A 21,296-nucleotide genomic window follows, 5' to 3' on the forward strand; every position below is an offset into this window, starting at 1 on the left:
TTGAGGTAATGCTCTGGCATTCTTCTGAGAACTAGTTCTAAATTAATGTTCTGGTTGCACATTTCTTCCTTATGGAAGGATGCCCTGGCAAATCTCAAGATCCATGTCTCTTGCCTAATAAGGACACTGCCACTGAACCCTGGTGAAGGAAGATATTGCTTTTAGCTCCAGGAGCAAGGATGGTGGAAAGAGCTTAGCAATGCTGAGGTTCTCAGTGCTCCAACTTGGTGGAATTACCCTACACAGGTGGCAGTTTGGTGAAATGGTCCAAGTGCTTTATTTCTGACTTTGTGAGTGAGGGTACAGGTGAATCTGGAGTTAGTTCATCTTAAACAGATGACAGGTGGACTTTGCAGAACAAATATACGTGGGCACAATGACAAATAATAGGTAAGAAAGATCTGTCTCACTGAGGTTCTGTTGTCACAGAAATTAAGTTTCAACAAAAATACTCTCCATAACCAGTGATGAAGGAGCCTCAAAGTTCTTTGCAGCCTGTTTTAGAAAGAAGGTCAGACTTCAGGGCCTCTCCTCATCTTCATTTACCCTCCAGAATAACCCATAAACCACAATCTATATCCAAGACCTATTCACTAGTCTATACTCTTTCTTACAGCCTGAAAAATCCTTACATTTTCATGGGTGAAATCCGTTTGAGGCAATCCTCTTTATACTTACCATTCTACGGTCTGGAGCACAGTTCTTTATCCTAAAGTGAAGTTACATCACACCGTGGTATCTCCCCTCCTCGGAACAGAGGAGAACAGCTCCTCTGAACACATCTGCACTGTAGGCCTCCATATTTTAGTCAGATGAAATTTGTCCTGTCACAAGGCAGCTCCCTCCTTCTCCAGATGAACACTTATCTTTGCTGCTCTGCTATAAGGGAGTGGAAGGTTATCTCCAAACTGACATATTTTAAAGTAGTGCTTTAAAGTAAATAATGTAGGTTTCTTAGACTGGAAAATCCAGAAAGGAATTTTTAGTTAAACCATTTTTGAGCTCTACATTATTTTCTGTCCAAATGCATTCTCCAAAAAAATCTTATTTTACACTACAAATGCCCTGTGAGGTAGGAGGGAAAATCAAGTAATGCTTCATGAAACAAAGTATGGACTATAGTTCATAGAAGTTTCCAGAGTAACAAAGGCTTTGGATCTGGGATCTTTGACCTTTTGGGATCTCCCACTCCCAGAAACACTGAAGCTCACACTGAGGCAAGCTTTTTCTGGGAAAATTGAGTGCTTGAAATATGGATGATGAGTGTATCCTAAAGGCAGTATTGAGTCTGCCTATAGCTGACAGTACAAACATATCCCTATATACACAGAGATGACAGGGTTTGCCAAAGACCATGTAACATCCCTGTAGTAGTCAGGAATGAGCTCAGATCTGACACTGCCTATGCCTCAGAGACTGAATGGGAGATCTTAATCTCACAAGGTTTAAAGTTTGCTTAACTGCTCTAAACCAAACAAATTACATTACACTGAATTAAATAAAATTAAAATAACTGAAAATCTGAAATGCTTTACTGCTTATAGATATTTTGATGTGAATGGGAAGCAAAAGGGGAGACAGATGTTCATTCAACGGCTATCTAAACCTTTCTGGTACTCTGTTATGGCTTATATTCAGATTGGTTTCCAAATCTAGCTCAAGTGCTAATTCCCCAAATTTGTATTTGCATAGTCAGTTCACTATCTCCACACTACACACAGCAGGACATTGAATTTTTGTTGGAAATTGATTTTGGAAAGAGCAACTAGAGTATCAGGACTTAGAGAAGTTTGCATACTGACTGGGAAGAAGGTTCTATGATAAATACCAGAAAGTAAAAGTTCTTTATTAAAGTGTCATGAAATATTCACTCTCAAGAGAGAGGAATAATTCTAGAAACACCATTTATCTGCCTTTTTTCCAAGGCATTTTTCTGATCTTCAGTTCAGTAACTTCTTCCAATGTTGGCAAAGTGTTGCCAAAATATGTCATTTAAAGAATTAATTTCAGAATACAAACTGCTGTTTCAGTACCTCATGATACATCTCCACTGTACATCATTTCAGTACATGCACTTTATTTAATCATGAACAGTATCTATCACAGATAGGCACCATTTAAATTTCAAATCTAACAGCTCTTCTGGTTTCTTGTAATTATGAAGAAGCAGACCACAGATCTTATCTATCACTTTGGTGTAAATAAACCTTAGTGTATAAGTAGTTACAGTGGTATGAATGTAAAGATACTGATACAGCTATCTCTCATCCAGAAAGAAAAATGAGCTACATCAGCCTGAGGCACTGTTACACACCAATTGCACCCAGTATAAGGAACATAGTAGAGTTATTAATCTGGTAACACAAACCCACAATTTTTACTGCAAATTTTATGACACAACAAGAGCTTCGTATGTTACCATGGTTTGTATGGTTACCAATCTGTTCAGTGCAAACTGAGATTTACCAATATCAGGAAAAAAAGTGAAAATGTATTTCTCGATGGTATTTTATACTGGCACTGGAGTTTTGTAGGTGAAGAATTAGGTAGTACAGAGAAGGCATGTACAGTGACAGAAATCTGGGTTCGGCATCTTTCATCAGATGCTTTGAAACAATTGCAGGATACAGAGTGGATCCAGAAAGACACCTCAAGGGGACGTTGATGACTTCACTGCTTCATCTGTAACCTTGATTTTGTGGTGGAAACTGAATCTACTCTCAGAAGATGTATGTTAAAGGCAGTGACAAGGAATTTATGTAAGCATTGTTTATATTATAAGCAAAATAACTGAAGCACGAGGTGATTGAGGTGAAACTCTTCTGGCCTGCAAACCCTGTCATTCTTCCTCATTGTAAACTACACAACTCTAGTCCTATTTCCTGTATTGATGGGAATAGGAATGTGCTAATTCAGTCATTTCCTTTTTATCTTTACAAGTAAAGTGCAGGTCAGGTCAGTCACAAGATTGGTTCTGTGCCATTCCAGTCAATAACAGCTCCTTCCCACCTAGAAATGAAAGCAATAATTTTACATCCATCAGTTAATCAGGTCATTGGAAAGGTAACACAACACCCCTCCACCACCCAACAAGCGTTAGAGATTAGGATGGACTCATTTGGGATAACTAATCACATCTCAAAAGGGAAAGGAACAGAAGTGAGGTACTTGTGCCCCCTAATTTTAGGTGCCCAAGTTTGGAGGTCAGTCCCCTTACCCTTCCTTCAGTCTCTTCTAGGTAATAGTCCTCAGGAGCAGCTGATTCAGAACAAGTACCTTAATGTTGCAAACACTGTAGGGAATCCCCAAGATGGGTACAAGAATTAACCCTGTATCTGAATGCTCAGTCTCAGCTGTTACTAGGCAATTTGCACACTCTCATACAGGCAGGTCTCCGACTAGGAAATCTGTGACTCTGAGAGCTGGAGACCAGATAATTGCATTTAGCAGCTATCTTTGCTCCTGACCTTGGTTCCTCTGAAGGATTCAATGCCATACTTTAATGACAATGTTTTGCTTTTCCTATGCTGAGGTTTTGCTTTTTCTCTGCACTCATTCCTTCTTCAGAATAACACTAAAGACGTACTCTAAGAAGAGTGTTTCCAAATGACTCCACACACATGTGCACAAAAAACATCCATGTATTTAATTCCCAGCTCTGTATTGGTTGCTACTGCTCAGCTGCCCGCTCCAGGAATGTGACCAACACTGAACGCAAAGAGGTACCAATCCTGCATTTGTCACCAAATGTGTCTTCAAATCATGGCAAAAGATAAAGATCTGACCAAAGACTTGGTAAAAGCAGGATGATGCTCTCCAGTGACCTCACTGGGTTGAAGTTAGTCAACTTACTGTACAGTCAGAGTCATTTATCGCATGAATTGCACTCTTGTCAGTGGCATTTCTCATGTTTGCAAGTTCATGGTCCACATCTTCTGAGAACTAAACTATTGCATTCTCAGTGTCAAGTATTTATATGTGTTTTGAAAATGTGCACAGTAGTAAGACATTGGTGAGGCAGTGGAGATGACAGTGAGTTGCCAGAGTGTCACCGAATTTCTGTCACTGAGGAAAGAATGTGTCAGCAAGGGTATGGCAGCTCAGTCCTTTCGCTGAGCAAGTCAGTTCAGTGTAAAACAAAACCAAAATCTGAATTCATGCAGTATTCAGTGCAAAGTCTCACAGGAAGTGATCATCTGAGGGCTCTTGTGAAATTTTTCCTTCTTTTTTTTATTTTGCTTACAAAATAAAAGTAAAAGATTTGTAGAAAGACTGTCCTCATTCCATGACTTAGTGGGAATACACAACAGTGATGCCTCACATCTTAAGCTAAAAGCAGAATATGTTCTAGCTGGAGATATGTGACCTAGTCTGGCATTAGCCAGTAGTGAGAGTTGTCCCTGCCAAAGGTTCACAATATCACCCCCAGAACAACCAAATCCAAGTGGGAAGTACAATTGCCACCTTCTGTCCCTATTGGATTTTTCAGGTAATGTCATCAAATCATCCCTTATCTTTGTGTACAATCTTCCCATGGCACTATCTTCTATCTCACCAAGGTGATTAAAGCTTTGAGAGGGATCCACAGAGACCCCACAGAGGCCAAAAGACACTGAACGACATCTGCTCTGAGACTACACTGTAACCTGTGAAAATACTAACGTACTGATACCATTTTTGCTGTTAGGGGTTAAGAAGTTGCTAATCACTAGGCAGTGAAGAACTGGCTTTTTTAAAACAGGTTTTCAATAAAGAGCTTAAACAGAAAATGATATTTTGAAGCAGGTCTCAAGGTAACTTTCATAACAAGACTATCTCCATGTACATTTTCAGAATATTTTTGCTGTAGACTGAAAAGTGGTCTTTGGCTGTTTGCTTCTATGGAGGCAGATTCAAAACTTTTTTCACCTATTGAATCTGCACAAGAAAAGGTGCCAAACAGTGAGGAACCTCACTCACAGGTGCTGAACAATTCTTTCCTTTACAGACAGAAACAAAACTGTCCAGACAATTCAGCACTATCATTTCCCCAAACTATCCTGCCACAATGTAATTCAAATACAATCCAGTTTCTAGCTGCTGATTCAATTATAATTTATCAGATTAGCAACACAAAAACTACATTTGAACCATCTGGTTCAACTACAACCTCACCCAAGGGTCATGGAGTTAACAGGAATCCAAGAGGAACTGGTTCAGTCCCTGAACAATGTTCAGTCTGGAATAACATTCAGAGGGTATCTCCTGTAGTCATCATTTGGTATTGTTTTAGAGCATACCAGCAATTCAGGATGAAATGCCCATGCTCTCCTCTTATCCACCAATTTTCCACTGGATGTCTCACTTCAAAGCCAAACAGATGAACTAATGTATCATACAGCCCCACTACCACAGAGGAAAGCTGATGCTAGAGGGTTAACAAAATATACCACTGAATTCAGATTATAATATCAGATCAAAGTTTTATTCCCCTCAGGCAAAGTTAACAGATGTTTTTTTCCACCAGCGCAGAGAGCCGCTGAGGATCGTGACTGTGATATAAGAGTATTCATCAGGGAAGAATGGGATAAGACGTCTGCACGGCATCTCCCAAACAACCCAGGGATGCACATTCCAGACATCTCTTGGTCAGAATCTGACTGCTTCTACAGATGTCTAGGGATGAAAGCCACAATAAAAGCACATGCACTTATACTGATGGGTTGGGAGCCTGCAGGTTAAAGTGATACCTGTTGGTGACTAGTTGTTCTAGCCATCTGAAGTGTTACCTGCTTTAAACTCAAATCTCACTCTTCTGACATTTTATAGAATAGGGACTGAAAACATGAGCCTCCTCCTCCTGCAGAAGCAAAACAACCCTTCCTCTCTGATAATAATAATAACAACAAAAAAACCTAAATACAGAAACAGTCTATTACATATGCAGTTTTCCTTTTAGGAGAGGATAAGAGAGCAAACAGCAGACAGATGTTAGGTATATAACTCAGTGTGTTACAGGATAGTGGCCTTCAGGTATTGAGGTAAACAATGGGTAAGACTTTTCATGGATTAAACCATAACTGAGTCATGTGAATGAACAGAAAAAATCCAACCAACATTTGGAAACAACACTTAACCTTCTCAGTTCTGATTGTTCAGACTGAAATTCTCCACACTGCCTGAGAAATTATCCTGCCTTTTTTTATGAGAAAGGTTTGATTAGGAGCTTCATCATGAATGCTTGGTCAAAACAAGTAATGGCTCTTTGTTTGCTTGCTTGCTTTACTACAAATTAGTTTAGGAATGTATTCCACAGTTGTATGATAGAAAACATTTCTTTTTTATCTCCAAACTTGTTAAAATATTGGTTAGTTTGGTTTTGTTTTACTTTTCCTTATATACTGTTTCATAGCTGGAAGAAAAAGTTCTTAAAAACAAAAAGGAAAAATATAACATGAAAAACCTTTAGCAGCAAGGCCATGCTTAAATAAATATGCTCAAAGCAAATGGAGAATACTGAAAACAAGAAGCCAGACTGATCAGGGTAAATCAGACAGTCCTGAGAATGGTATAAACAAAATACATGGACGCTGGAATTTGCTGGTAATTTACTTCTCCAGTAGATTAAAGCAGGGAATTTAAAATAAACAAACATCACTATTACAAAAACTGTGTAACTTTGATACAATGCCAGGAACGGAAGATGTTCTAAGAGCAACTTTAAGTAGTTGCATGCCTTATTCACCCCCCACTGTGGGGTTTCTGAGGCTATATATTATTTATTTTAGTTTGTAGTCATGCTTATGTGTCACTGGAACAGAGGAATCAATACAGTCTATATGTGCAGGGAGCCTGGACTAATGTCACTGCTGTCATGTCACAGGATGCCGCTTCTACTTTTCTGTAACTTTATAATGGCAGCACTGCAGGAACACACTGTTTGGCAGCCACTCTTTTTTTTTTTTTTTTTTTTGGTGGTTTTTTACAGGACAAACTATGGCAAGGAAAGGAGGGAAATTGCAAGAGAAATCTGAAGCTGCTTGGCTTGCTGCTTTAACAAATGTTATGGTCTTTGACAATGAGGCTTTTACTTCTTGCTTCAAAGATATTCAGATAGCAGCTTTCAAAGTCATGTTGATAGAGTTGGTATAAAGCTGATTTTTCTACCCAGTTAAATTTTTCCATTTTGCTTCTTTCATGTCTCACTAAACTGAAAATGTTCTCATTAACTTCACTATGACTTGGATAAATTGATTAAAAGTCCATCATTTAATATCATATAGACCTCAAAATGGCCTGGAAATTCCTAACATGACAGGAACTAGCCTTGTATTTAAGGAGAGAATATGACTTAAGAACTGTCAAGAATGACTTCACAAAACACGGTGGTTTGTGATCTTGAGAAACTCTGTGCGGCCCATAGACACATGGAAAGCTTGAGAAACCGGAGACCATTGAGCACAGAGCTTCATGCATCGAGAATGGTAACCAGGTCCCCCAGTGCAATTATTTTTTTCAGAAAAGACTGATGAAGATGGAAGAAATTTTCTCCTTCTTTCATTATACCTCTACAATAGGAATCAATCACTTTTGGGAATCTAAATTTAGATCTATTGAAATCAAGTTCTGCTCTCAAACTGAATTTGTCTCAGTCAGTTCTTCATGATGTAATGAAGGTTCCTTTAAAAATGAAGTGAATGTCTTAGCTAGTTTGATGTTAACTACAATAACACACAATTAAATGCGTAATACATATTATTAGATCCTGGCCTATTCAGATCCTTTCTGATTTTTAAGCAGTAATTTTGCTGCAAAATATTATATATATTTGTATCAATAACTGATTATATCTGAATGAAAAACTGTAATTTCACTTACTTTGTCCTAATACAGTGCTCAAGTGGAGGAGTAAGATCATTTTCTTTATCTTCAGCACACATCTGAGTTGTGTCTGCAGAGACATATCAGACATTATTAGTGGCTGGAGTACATTTCTGTTCATATAGAATTCCACAGTAACTTCTAGAAACTCCACCTATGGAAGTGATGGACTACCACTCACAGTGTAAACGTCCTAGCCCACAATAGGCAAGTATTCACTTGGATTGAAATACCCTGGAAGGTGAGCACTGCTGGCACTTGAATACCATTTCATGCCCTCGTTCACACCATCTGAACAGAGTGGCCACAGACAGGGCCAGGAACGCTCAGAGTAGATAACACGACTACGGGCCTTTGCAAATAGCATGGGCTTTATAGCTCTCTTAGAGTAGACAGTCTGGCACTCACTGCTTTGTCATCTCTTGAACCCTTTCAGCTAGTGGTCTACTGCCTGTTCATGTGATGGTAAGCTAAAGGCTGAAAGGTGGTGACAATGCAAACACTGTTGGGAATGAGTCCCAGATTGTGCCCAGTATTAGTTGTTCTGGGCCAGAAATTTGCCCAGAATTATGTTGACTACTTAACAGTAAGGATGAACGTAGGACAGTGTTCAGACTCATGCCCTGAACCAGGTTAGTTTACTAATATAGAGATGATTTCAAGGAAAAACATGGATTTGAAGGTGAAAGAATATGCTGGAGGGCTGTCACGAGATTTTTATTTTACAATTGATGTCATAATTACTGAGACATTTTTACTCAAATACTAAGGTCAGCAGTAGTCCTACACTTGAATAGGAAACCCCAAGTCCAGTCCAAAGTTCATTAACATTCTTTCACCCTTGAGAAGAAGATTGTTCCTTGACTGTTGAGAAAACCATGCACAGACAGGAGAAAATGATGTTGTGTTGGATATAAGAGAGCTACCACAGGCTGTGAGCATTCCTTTGGGATGGAGATGCAATTGCATTGTTCCGGGGAAAACAGAGAGGTCAGTGTCTCAGACACTGGATCTGTCAACAGTGAAAGTAGTCTCTGAACTTCCCAGGGAGAAAACATCCTGCAACCAGCTTGGATGTCAGTCTGCTCAGCTGTTTCCTGTTTGGGAGTAAAATATTTTAAACTGCAGCAGACTAGGTTTTTTTCTTTTTCTTCTTTTCTGTCTGTCATCTAGTCAACGGGTAGGTTGCAAGCAACAAACAATGCCAAGGCAGGGTACAGTATCTGGGTCTGCTTCAGTGAGACTGATGTAGACAGGATGGGTGGCAATTGCTCTTACATTCACAGCTGCCAGTCTCAGATATATCTGGCTTCCTCATGTCATAAAAAGAACTTGGCTTTCCCTTGCATGTTGATCTTGTCAGTATAAATACATGCAGAAAACTCTGAATGACTGTAAGGGCTGGACTAGTAGGAAATGGACAATATTTAAAAGTACATAAAGTACTGTCAGTTTTCTAGATCCTCAAGAACTTAGAGGTACATGGGAATCTTTTAAGTTTCAAAGAGCCTCTTTTATCCTAATATTGAACAGTTTATAACAGTTCGTTAGAGGTCTCCAATAGTATTTGGATCCCGCTAGGAATTCCTGATACTGATGTTCTGGATCTTCTCAAAGTGAAAAGGAAGAGCCACTGTCTTGACCATAGTACTGATAGCAGGATAGGCATATGGCATGGCTGCCTTGCCCAGTCATTTCCAAATTGTTGAATTTTGTCATTTTTAGACTTGAGATCTTCCAATCACAGGGTCTGAATAGAATTTTTTCATACAAAGGAATAGGAAAAAAAGTAACATTAAAGATATATCTTCCAGGAGTAGGCAAGGAACATTTAGCTAAGTTAATTAACTAACTGTGTTTCATACAACTCATTTGGAGCAAGAAATAGTGAAGCTACACTTGCCTGTCTTGGCGTCACCAACAGCAAGAAGGATATGAATATGATCTCTCATAGCTTCACTTATATTCTAAGCTAAGGGTAATGAGAAACTGAGTGCCAGCACAGTTACAGACAAACTTGCAATTCAGAAACTATGATGAGCACAGGTTCAGAAGAGTGGAATCTAAACAATCACCGAGAGAAAAAATACTGCTCATAATTTACATGGAAACCTTAGGAAGTGATGTTTTAATAATTGCCTTTCCACAAGACTTTTGCACATTGGAATAATCTCATCTTAACTGTGAGAAAAAACTGTTCTGAAAGAAAGTGTCATAACCAATAATATACCAGCCTTCCCTAGAAGCTGCCTCCAGTATCTGAACATCTGTTAATTTCACTGCTTGCGCTACTTTCTGTGGGATCTGCAAAGGGACTGAGGATGGTCTATGACTCTGGAAGAATCTTCTGAGAAATTCAGTTATATTCTTCTTAGCAGTTATTCAGCTGCTTTTTGAAAACACCTTTAAAAGGGTACTAAGTTGAAGGCATGCACCAATGAGATAAAAGAATGATTTATTAAAACATATTGTACAAAAATTCCTTATATCTTCACTTGGAGACAACATATTGTAAATATTAATGTAGGTAGGTGTTAACTATATATTAGAAAGAAGGAGCAGTGTCTCTCTGAGCAGTACAACACACTCTTTCATACAAGTGCTCTGTGACTTATAACAAAAATCCCAGAATCTCCACTCAGTCTCTAAAGAGCTGACAAAGAAGATGAGCATAATGCAGGGGGTTATTAATCTAGATACACTGGCTTGTTTTCCTTCTCTGCCTATCAGAAATTTTACTTAATGGAAGAACTTTCATCTATTTAGGATAGTATGTTGAATTCACTAGCAGGCATTGCCTGTTTTTAGGAAGGAACTTCCTATTTCTTGTCTACATTTTGGCAAATGGTTATGAGTATGAGAAGCAGCAGGGCAAATTTTCAATATAAAGTGGAAATTGCTATTACTCCCAAAATGTAATTCTACTCTTTCTTTCTGGCTTTTTTGCCTTTCCTGCCCAGTGTAATTTCTTCAAGCTTTCCCAAAATATGACCTTGATTGTAATTTTCCTAATTATAAACAAGATTTCCATTTCAAGGAATTTACCTTCTTGTTAGTGAAAAGCAAACAACTAACCAGCACCAGTGAGATGTAGCTGTGCGACACCCAGGACCTCATGATGTATCTCTAGTAACACTACCTAACCATTACAGCTTGATATTTCCACGGAAATACCAGTAATACTTAGCATTCTGATATCTCCATCTGGTACTGCATGCATGGTTTACTTGTATGACCATTCTTACCTTTTGGATATAAAGTAATTTCAGTTTTTCTCCAGACCTAACAAAGGATTACTGTAGAGCCAGAACTAGGAAAGAGTTTTCCTGGAATGATGAAATTATTTGCATTTTACGGCCTTTTGCAGAATTTCACAGATAACAAAAGATTTACTAGGACATATCCCTAAAAGAGGCTGTAGCCACAACAAAAAGATACCTACCTCTCAATGCAAGTTTAGTCTTTGAGAAGAAATATACAGATATGCCATAACAGGCTGAACAGTAAAGAGAAAAATTTATACATAGTCTGAGCACGTCCTCATCCAGGGATCTTAGACTTCTTGGTAACTCTGGACTTTGAAAATATTCCTGATTTATTAATGATGAAAAAACAGATCAGGACACCTGTTTTGGACCGTATGCTACATGGTACAACACAATAGAAAAACGCGTCTCGATCTCTCTAGTCCTGTGCTGAACTGTATCATCTGTGTCACTTACAAAGCAACTTTTATCTAGGGCAGACCACGTGGGAACCAGTTGGTAACTACAGTCCTTTAAAGGTCAAGCATTTTTTTGAGATAATATATAATGTGATCACCACAAAAGATTGACAGGGATTTTAATTAAAATAAGAGGATAAATAACAGGCAGAAAGATGATTGAATTCACTACCAAATCTTGTGAGATGCTAAAGCCCCCAGCACTCCCACCATACAAACTGCTTTGTCACATGGTATCAATTAGAACACGCAACAGCCGTGTATAACTCATCCTCTCCAAGAACCAGAATGCAGGTGAAAACAAGGAATACAGACTGCTTATTTTTAAAGCGTGGACTACAACAGAGTGGCTCCTTAAGATTAAGAAGGAATTTGATTAGATTGTATAAATATATTGAAGGAAAGAACACAAAAGATAAGTAGGATATTATTAGCAAATAGGAATTTAGTGGTTAAGAATGTCTTAATATGTCAATAAGTAGGAGCTTTCTAAGCATTAGAATACTGCTTGTCTAAATGCCTTCTAGTTGGAGAAATACATAATTACTGTAAAAGCAGCTGCATAATTTGGCATGGTTTCCTGAAACAATGAGTGTAACAAGTCATGCTTGTGTTTCCAGGTATGCTTTCCAGCAGGTAAGTGACTAGACTTTGTTAGCAGATTACTGCCATCTTCTGAAGCAGCTGATTTTGGAAGCAAGAATTTCATGCTTCATCACCCTCTCTGCTCATTTTACGATACGCATGTAGGGTTGAGGAACAGGAGGCTTGCATTTTCTGCCTGTGGAAACGATGTGAGAAGATGCAAAGGAGAATGGGAGTAGTTAAATATGGTTTACAGTCCTGGGAGTATGAATAGGCCAGATCACCATCTGTTCCTTGGAAATCAGTGTCACTGAAAGATTTACCAGTCTGTATAAAGTAGCACATGCTCACTTTTAACCCTTTCAAGAACTTAGCCTCAAAATTTCATTGTGAAATCAAATTTCCCATTAATCACCAAAACTAATTATGGAAATTAGGAAACAGGTACACAATCTTTAATGGCTGAGACCATCATTGTTTGTATTATTGGATTCTTCTTCCTGATGCGATGCTGTCGCAACCACCAGAGACGAAATGCAGAATTACTGAGCTGTACATACCAACTGTTAACCGTATTTCTTCTTCCTGGTTGGCCAAGCCATCGTAATAATATAGATCAAATCTCCGCTCTGTTTTCCAGTCACCTAGCAAATCCTTTTCCAAACAAAAAAGCACACTGAAGTGGCTTTCACTGCATACCAACCAAATTGGGTATTTAGGGGTCTTCAAGTAACAACCAACCTAAAAGAAAGATACAAAACATTAGAATATCACAGGGGGCATGGGGAGAAACAATTAATTGTGGAAAACATGAGATGCATAAAATCACTTACTTATTACAGTCTACAAACATTAATGAAGACACATTATATACTGCTGATGAAGCAGACCAGGATAGCTCTGATAAATCATGGAACATATAAAGCAGGTATCTGGTATCTGGACTTGAATTACAGGCAGGTAATGAAATGCAGCTGTAGTTTCCTTAGAGCAAAAAGATCATATCCCAGATGACCAGAAACAAAAGGAACCCTGTTCTCTCCAATAGCTATAAACCCACAATGAGTTTAGGTCAGGAATACTACATGACAACAATGGGAGACCATGCTCTTATGCAACAGTACCTAAAAGCCAGGCAAGAGACTTCATAGAATCTCAGACGACGTGTGACACCCCTGTGTGGGCAACTAAACTGAGTCCAAAATCTTTTCTTGGATGCAATACATTCCCTTCACTTTAGCACCTTCTTCTAGCTTCACAGTACAGATATGTAAAATATTTTCATCTGCTAGAAGATAGCAATAACAGAAGCACTTGTTTTGATTCATTATTCTTAAAAATCAAATATTCTCAGTTGAAAAAAACCAATTATTTCTTTAACAGATGCCTTTTCTAAGCCTTTGCCCTCCTTTTGAAAGTTTGGAAGTATATTTATTTATAAATATCCTAAATTTTCTGTATTAAATTGCATTTAGATGATTTTCATACTCAAGATGTTTTAAACTAGAATGCTCAAGAGCTTTACACTAGAATCAATGGGGCAAGGGGATACCAACAGGATTGCAGTAGTAAGCCAAGGGTTGGCATGGCATCGCCTGAGGGTGACAATGCTAGTGGGAACATTTACACTGCTTCTGGGAGCACGGAGGGCTCAGGAGTGTATCTGAAATGCTTGTACACCAACGGATGCAGTGTGAGAAACAAACAGGATGAACTGGAAGTGTTGGTCAGCTTCCAGAGCTACAACATCATTAGTATTAGTGAGACTTGGTGGAATGAGTCCCATGATTGGAGCGCTGGGATGGAGGGCTACAGGCTGTTCAGGAGGGATAGGCAGGGCAGGTGAGATGGAGGTGTCGCACTATACGTAAGGGAGAGGTTTGATTGCACAGCCCTTATAATTAGCGATGATGTGGTGGAGAGTCTCTGGGTAAGGATTGGCAGGATGGAAAACAAAGGAGATGTTGTGGGTGTCTACTGCTGATTGCCTAGCCAGGATGTAAGCACTGGTAAGTTATTATAGGCAATTAGAAGAAATTTATGGAACGGTAGCCCTTGTGCTTATGGGAGATTTCAACTTCCCAGAAATCAACTGGGAATATCATACTGCAGGTCTTGGAAATTCTTGACGTTTGTAGGAAATAACTTCTTGTCACAGGTATTCGGTGAGCCACCTTAGGAAAGATGTCCTCCCAGACTTGCTGTTTGTGAGTACAGGAGGACTCATGGGGAATGTGATGGTAGGTGGCTGTCTTGGCCATGAAATCATTGATCATGAAATTGTTGAGTTTAAAATTTTCAGTGTAACAAGAAAAAAGGACTAGAGAGTTGCTATCCCGGACTTAGAGAAAACTTTAAGCGATTCAGGGAGCTATTTAGCAGAGTACCCTGGGAATCTGCTTTTGAGGGCTTAGGAGTCCATGAGTGCCGGTCAGTTTTTAAGAACCACCTTTCAGAAGCACAGGAGCAGGCAATTCCACTGTGTTGTAAGTCAAGCAAGTGGGGCAGAAGACCAGCTTGGCTGAACAGGGAACTCCTCATGTAGCTCAGGAAGAAAAAAAAAATGTATGATCTCTGGAAGCAAGGTCAGGCTTCGCAGGAAGGGTACAGAGCTGTGGTTCATTTATGCAGGGAGAAGACACAAAAAGTCAGTTGAAACTGGCCAGAGTGTTTCAGATAGTGTGGTGGTTTAGTCCCTGCCACGGTCTGAGACCACGCGGCTGCTGCCCCTCCCCCACAAAGGGAGTGAAATACAAAGCCCCAAGACTGAAATAAGGAAAGGTTTAATACAACAATGCAATAGCAACACAACAAACAACAGCAATAACAATAACAGTAATAGTGATAGCAATTAACAGAGCAAAATAGCTACCAAATACAGCAGTGGGAAGCACGATGTACAAAACCACGAGTGTACCCCGCTCCCGCCAGGGAAAAATGTGACCTGCCAGGATGTGACGTCTGCATGGTATCTGAATAACCCGGCTAGAGCTCCCCCCCCACTGCTGGGGAAACTTAACCCTATCCTGGTTAAACCAGGACAGATAGCAAGAAGGGCTTTTTAAAGTATGTTAATAGCAAGAGGAGGTCTAAAGAAAACATTGGAGTGATACTTGTTGAAGATGGTCACCTGAATAATAGGGATGAAGAAAAAGTGTAGGCATTTAATGCATTTTTTGTTTTAGTCTTTAATAATACTGATAGACCTTGGGCTGCCTGGTCCCTGAGTTGGAGGACCATGAGTGTGGGAACACTGACTTTCCACTTGTGGACACTGAAATTGTAAGGGACCAGCAGATTCAGCTGAATGCTCCGAAGTCCATAGGGCCTGATGGGATTCATCTCAGAGTTCTGAAGGAGCTGGCAGATGTTATGGCAGGACCCCTCCCTATCTACCAAAGGTCTCAGGAGTCTGGAGAGGTCCCTGCTGACTGGAAGCTAGCTGACGTTATTCCAATCTACAAAAAGGGCGTGAGCGAACTATAGACCTGTCCTACAACCTCAGTTCCTGGAAAGATTATGGAAATCATACTGGGTACTATTGAAAGGCATTTAAAGAATAATGCAATCATCAGGCATAGTCAACATGTGTTCACAAAGGGAAAGTCCTGATTAACTAAATTGATATCCTTGTATGATGTCGCCTGCCTTGTGGATAAAGGGAAGGCAGGGGATGTAATTTTTCTGGATTTTAGTAAGACGTGTGATACTGTCCCTCACAGCATCCTTCTGGACAAGTTGTCCAACTATGGAATGAGCAGGTTTAGTGTGCACTAGGGGAAGAGCTGGCTGAAGGGCAGAGCTCAAAGTGTTGCAGTGAATGGGGCTACATCTGGCTGGTGACCAGTCACCAGTGCTGTTCCTCAGGGCTCAATTCTAGGGGCAGTTCTGTTCAATATATTTATCAACAATCTGCATGCAGGAGTTGAATGCATCATTAGCAAGTTTGCTGATGACACCAAACTGGGAGGTGCTGTTGACTCTTTTGAGGAACAAGAGGCCTTACAGAGGGATCTAGACAGATTAGAGCATTGGGCAGTGATTAATGGGATTTAATTTAACAAGTTGAAATGCTGGATTCTGCACCTAGGATAAAGTAATGCTGGGCACAAGTATAAACTGGGAGAGAAGTGGCTGGAGAGCAGCCCAACAGAGAGGCATCTGGGGTGCTGGTCAACAGCAGGCTCAGTACAAGTCCCCTGGCAGCCAATAGGACAAACTGCATGCTGGGGTGCATTAAATATAGCACAATCAGCCGGTCAAAAGAGGTGATTATACTGCTGTGTTCAGCATGGGTGAGGCCCTACCTTGAATACTGTGTGCAATTCTGGGCCCCACAATTTAAGAAGAATGCGTCCAGAGGAGGGTAATAAAGCTGGTCAAAGGGCTGGAAGGAATATCCTATCAGGAGCGGCTAAGGACTTTGGGTTTGTCTAGTTTGGAGAAAAGGAGGCTGGGGAGAGACCTCACTGCTCTCTACAGCTTCCTGAGGAGGGGAAGTGGAGAGGGAGGTGCTGATCTCTTCTCCCTGGTATCCAGTGATAGGATGAGTGGGAATGGTTCAAAGCTGCACCATGGGAGGTTTTGACTGGACATTAGGAAGCATTTCTTTACTGGATGGTGGTCAAACCCTGGAACAGGCTTCCTGGAGAGGCGGTCAGAAGCATTTGGACAATGTCTTTAACAAGATGCTTTAACTTTTGGTCAGCCCTGAAATTGATCTGGCAGTTGGACTAGATGATCACTGTAGGTCCCTTCCAACTGAAATAGTCTATGCTATTCCATTTTACTGATTTGAAGTATTATTCTTAAATCTGCCAGCTATTTAAGATGTCGGCTACTACAGCAATTCTTTGGATTTGTGAGTAATTGCTTTTATCTATATATGTATCCATTTATCAGTTTATTCAGTTTTTTCTGCTGCTTCACCCCATAGGCTTTAAGGTTCAAGCCCAGCGAAGGATTGAAGCTAGTTTTATGTATATTTAGACTCATATGTATTATTTGTCAAGGAATTTATGTTTTAAGGCAGACATATATAAACTTTAATACTTGGGGGAGTGTATCTATGGATTTGAAACTTAATATATGCTGATATAAAATGAGTCATGGAAATTACCTGCATCCCCTGAGGTCAGTGAATATCTTGTAGCATTTTCTTCACCTCACACTCATGTGTTCTGAGACAGATACCATCCTCCTATTGTATGCTGCTGCTTTAAAGCTGCAGTATCAGTTAATGATATTAGCCCCTTCAGTAGTAAATAATAGAGTAAAAAAAAGTGATTAGATTGCTTAAGGTAGCAAAGAAACCTTATTTCTTCCAGCTAGGATTTTAATATTCAGCTACAAGAGATATTTATTATTAGCGATATTCCTGTCATTGAAAGCTGTATTCTAATTTCAAAATAATAACCTTTTTTTCCCCCCATTGTATTGTTGGGGTTTGTATCTTTGATAAATCACTCAGGGAAACTAAAAACCAAAATAAAACTTTTTGCTTTCACTGCAATGTTTTTGCCTAGAGCTCCACTTAATATTCTTATAGAAGACAGAGTCACTGCTCTGCAGGACACTGTATAACCATCTTTATTTTATCCCCAGTTTTATGCATGCTTTGCTAAACAGATGTTGCACTGCTAGTATGCTACCAATCTGCAAAACAAGCAATGGCAGCCAAGTGTGCAAATATATGCGCATAGAAATATAAGATCAGTTTCTGCCTCCATAATACAGACACATGGATCAAAGAAACTTTGCTAGTTTAGAAGCTTAGGTAGTTTTGAAGAGGTTTGCATAGTAATATGGTAAGTGATACAATCTACAGAAATAATCTCTGCCTATTGCTACATTTACTACTATGGGATTTAAATCATGCTTCTGCATATGCAGTGGGTGCTAGTGGAAACTGGAAGACATTTAACAGAAAAATTCTTATACATGTTTTCTAGATATAGATTCACAGATACAGCTTTTACAGTACAACCCTCAGTTCTTCACCTTGGGCACACAAATGCAAATGTCATCTAATATACAGCTAAAAGGCAGAAGTCAACATATATTTTGTTGTAACTAAAAATCTAAACAGCATCCTAAGTGATAAGGAATGTGAGGGTTTTCTTTCATTACTGAGATTTAGAATTTATATCTGAAGTGTTATTTGAGTACAAAGTCAATTATATTCCCCAATGAGAATTTCTTCTGATGTTAGATAACCAGTCTCTAGCTAATTAAGTAACTGTTCTCTGACTCATTACTTTGCTAATATCTATTTAAAACAGCCTTTTATACAACAGTTTTGTTTTTCATGTAAATTCTTGGCTTAAAAGTAAAGACATTTTTTTACAAGCTTACAAAAATACTCATAACAGGAGTTATCAAGAAGGGAAATACGCAGATGCAACAAAAGATGGCAAATTAGAGGGATACGGATGAAAAGATTCAGTCTCACAAACATGCATATTTTAATATGCAGATAAATCAAAGCCAAAAAGGAACAGCTAGTCTGCTCATAAAAAATGTGTTCTTCCTACATATGTCTGCTAAAGTAACTTCCGAGCTTCATCAAACAACATTTGACAAAACAAGATTAGAGAGATACAGAACTGTTTCAAAGCACACATCCATTCCAATTCTTACTCACATGAACAGTCCTATTGAAGTCAGGACAAATTGTTCACATGAGTATGGTCTGTAGGAATATTTTCCAAATATGTATAGTTTTCAATTACAATGCTTGCAGAAGAAGGCGAGGGCATGAACTTTAAGACAATAAAAAGGGAGAACTCTTAATTTCAGTTACATTAGTTATGCTAGTTGAGGATTAGCTGCTGCTTTTAACATCAAGTTGCGTGCCAGCTGTTGGCTGGTCACTGCAGGTTTGCTTCTCCCCAAAACCACTGGCCACTCTGTCCCACTGTCATCACCTTCCAGGGGCTTCTGGCTCTCCAGATACTTCAAGTTATTCCTACATTCCAGTTTTAAGGTCAAGCAGTATGGAATGTTTTTTATCCATAAGGCTAAAATTCCTTTCTCTCCCCAAACATGTTACTTTGTCTAGACTTCCTATGAGGAACTTCCCTCTGCTATAGCATTCTGTGTCTAGATTTTTCAAACAAAATATAATATGGAACCACGCTACTGGCAAAGTAAGGACAATCTTCATTGTGAAGATTCCTTTGCCCACTTCTTCAGGCATCAATTGCTGAGTGGACTAAAAGTCTGCCCTCGTTTAACTAGTCCAGATGGTGAGTGGTGAGTGCTTCTTCAACTGCCTGGTCAGGTTGGTTGATGGTAGTGATCCTGGAATTTAACAAGACCTTGAAGCAGGACAGGGAAGAACAAGCATGAACACCCAGTGTTCTGACTCCTCAGGAAACCCTTTAAACTCATTCAGAGTGTGTGTCATCCAACAAGTGCTTGCCAGAGAATGGGGCCCTTCTTTCCAGCTGTTGTATGCTGCCCTATGAGTGTAATGCTGGCTCTGACTTCCAAAGGCAAATCAGGGATATGTGACTTGAATCCATTTAATTAAATATTATTATTTTTGTTAAGGGCTCAACGGCTGTATTTCTACTTTGCAGAACATAAAAAGTATCTTTTTTTTTTGCTGCTTGCAGTATCATAATGAATTAAAAATTAATAATGCATTACTATTCAAATATATGTTTTCAAATATGCTCACTAATCTTCTTCAGGAAAAAAAAAAAAAATAAGGGGGGGAATGAATTAGGCGTCTTTTCATACTGCATGTTTTCAGTTCCTGTGGAGACTTCACTAACCCTAATCCTCTCCCTTACAAATCCCTTAAGAACGCTCATAAATTTCAGAGACACAAATCTCATCTTTGGAAAATGTCAACCTTTTAAAAGGAAGCACCTTCAAAGGGCTCATTTTCAACACTACGGGTGGTCTTGTTACACATCTGACTTTAGTGTGTATTCGCACAATGGTGAAATTAAATCTACAGATAAATATTTATTCCTGGAGAATTATTCCAATGTATCTGCCAGAATGAGTATACGGTACTTCACCATTCAGATTTTATTTGCTCATTGAACAAGGCTATATTTTGCCATGTGTATACCAAAATAAACAAACAAGAACTATAACCTAGATTCCGTGTTTCTTGGACTACATTACACAATTTACCTTGAACAAGAACAAACAGGTTATCACTCCGATGCAGTGGACGTGATTCAAAGAAGAAGAGAAGAAGATATCAAAACCAAGGGGAACACTGGATATGGCTAATGTGATGGCATTTTCCTCTAGTTTTGTTATCACAGTATAATTTCACTTCCTTGCTTGCGGGACTTTATTTTTTTTTACATTAAAATTATATTCAATCATTTCTTGCTTTATGTTTGTTTGCCTGAATACAACGGTTATAGATGCTTATTTTCCAAAGAAATCATACAGTGTAGTACTGAAGACCCATGTGATTCCACAAAAGTCTGGGTTCTGTCAAACTGAGTAATTAACAGTTGTACTGAATTCAATAGGATTGATAGACAAAAGGATAATTACACAAAGCTTTCACAATTACAGACCACAGCCTATTGTTTGTTCTGTCAAAGTTTCTTCCCTGCAATTGCAATGACCTTTACTGAATTAATATTAAACAATGTTCTAACAGTGTTAAGACTGAAGTGACAATGGTGTAAAACCAGATACCTTTGCAATAGCCCTTGGGTGATCAAAAACACCACTGACTCAGTTCACTTACTCAACACCAGGTCAGCCACATTACTATTATATTTGCATATAGTTAAGGGACTCTGTGAGGGTAAAGTTATTGCCATTGATATGTACTTGATTTCAATCAGATTAAGAAAAATAAAGTTAATGTTCACAAGATCTGACATTCAGGGTATGCATAATTTAATGACTACGCTAGGTTAGGCAGAAATTGAAGAGTTTTTAGCCAGATATTTATACATTGTAGTAGGAAACACTACTGCTACCTGGGAGCCCTAGATAATTTCTCTGCAGCTTTTAATCCTTTTTGTTGTAGAAAAGGAAATAATTCTGATAATGAATTGGGGAAGAAAAAAGGGCAACATTAATGAAGAAGAATAGAAAGAGATGTGTGTTCAATAGCAGGACTACCAAACCAAAGAAAGGA

General features: G+C 39.0%; 1 protein-coding gene across 2 annotated transcripts in view; it reads right to left on the reverse strand.

The window, feature by feature from the left end:
* Nucleotides 1-2,059: 2,059 nt before the first annotated feature.
* The window catches only part of MINDY4 (MINDY lysine 48 deubiquitinase 4), an 85,025-nt gene continuing 65,788 nt past the window's right edge, over nucleotides 2,060-21,296 (reverse strand). For both annotated transcript variants that reach the window (XM_074830652.1, XM_074830642.1), the window contains 3 exons: nucleotides 12,730-12,910; nucleotides 7,858-7,930; nucleotides 2,060-3,009 (listed from right to left, as the gene is read on the reverse strand). In XM_074830652.1, coding sequence (XP_074686753.1) covers nucleotides 2,961-3,009; nucleotides 7,858-7,930; nucleotides 12,730-12,910 — 303 coding nt within the window. In that variant the 3' untranslated portion in view covers nucleotides 2,060-2,960. The remainder of the gene's footprint in view (nucleotides 3,010-7,857; nucleotides 7,931-12,729; nucleotides 12,911-21,296) is intronic.

This window comes from Strix aluco, chromosome 1 (genome assembly GCF_031877795.1).
Source record: "Strix aluco isolate bStrAlu1 chromosome 1, bStrAlu1.hap1, whole genome shotgun sequence".
In the NCBI taxonomy this organism is placed as follows: Eukaryota; Metazoa; Chordata; class Aves; order Strigiformes; family Strigidae; genus Strix; species Strix aluco.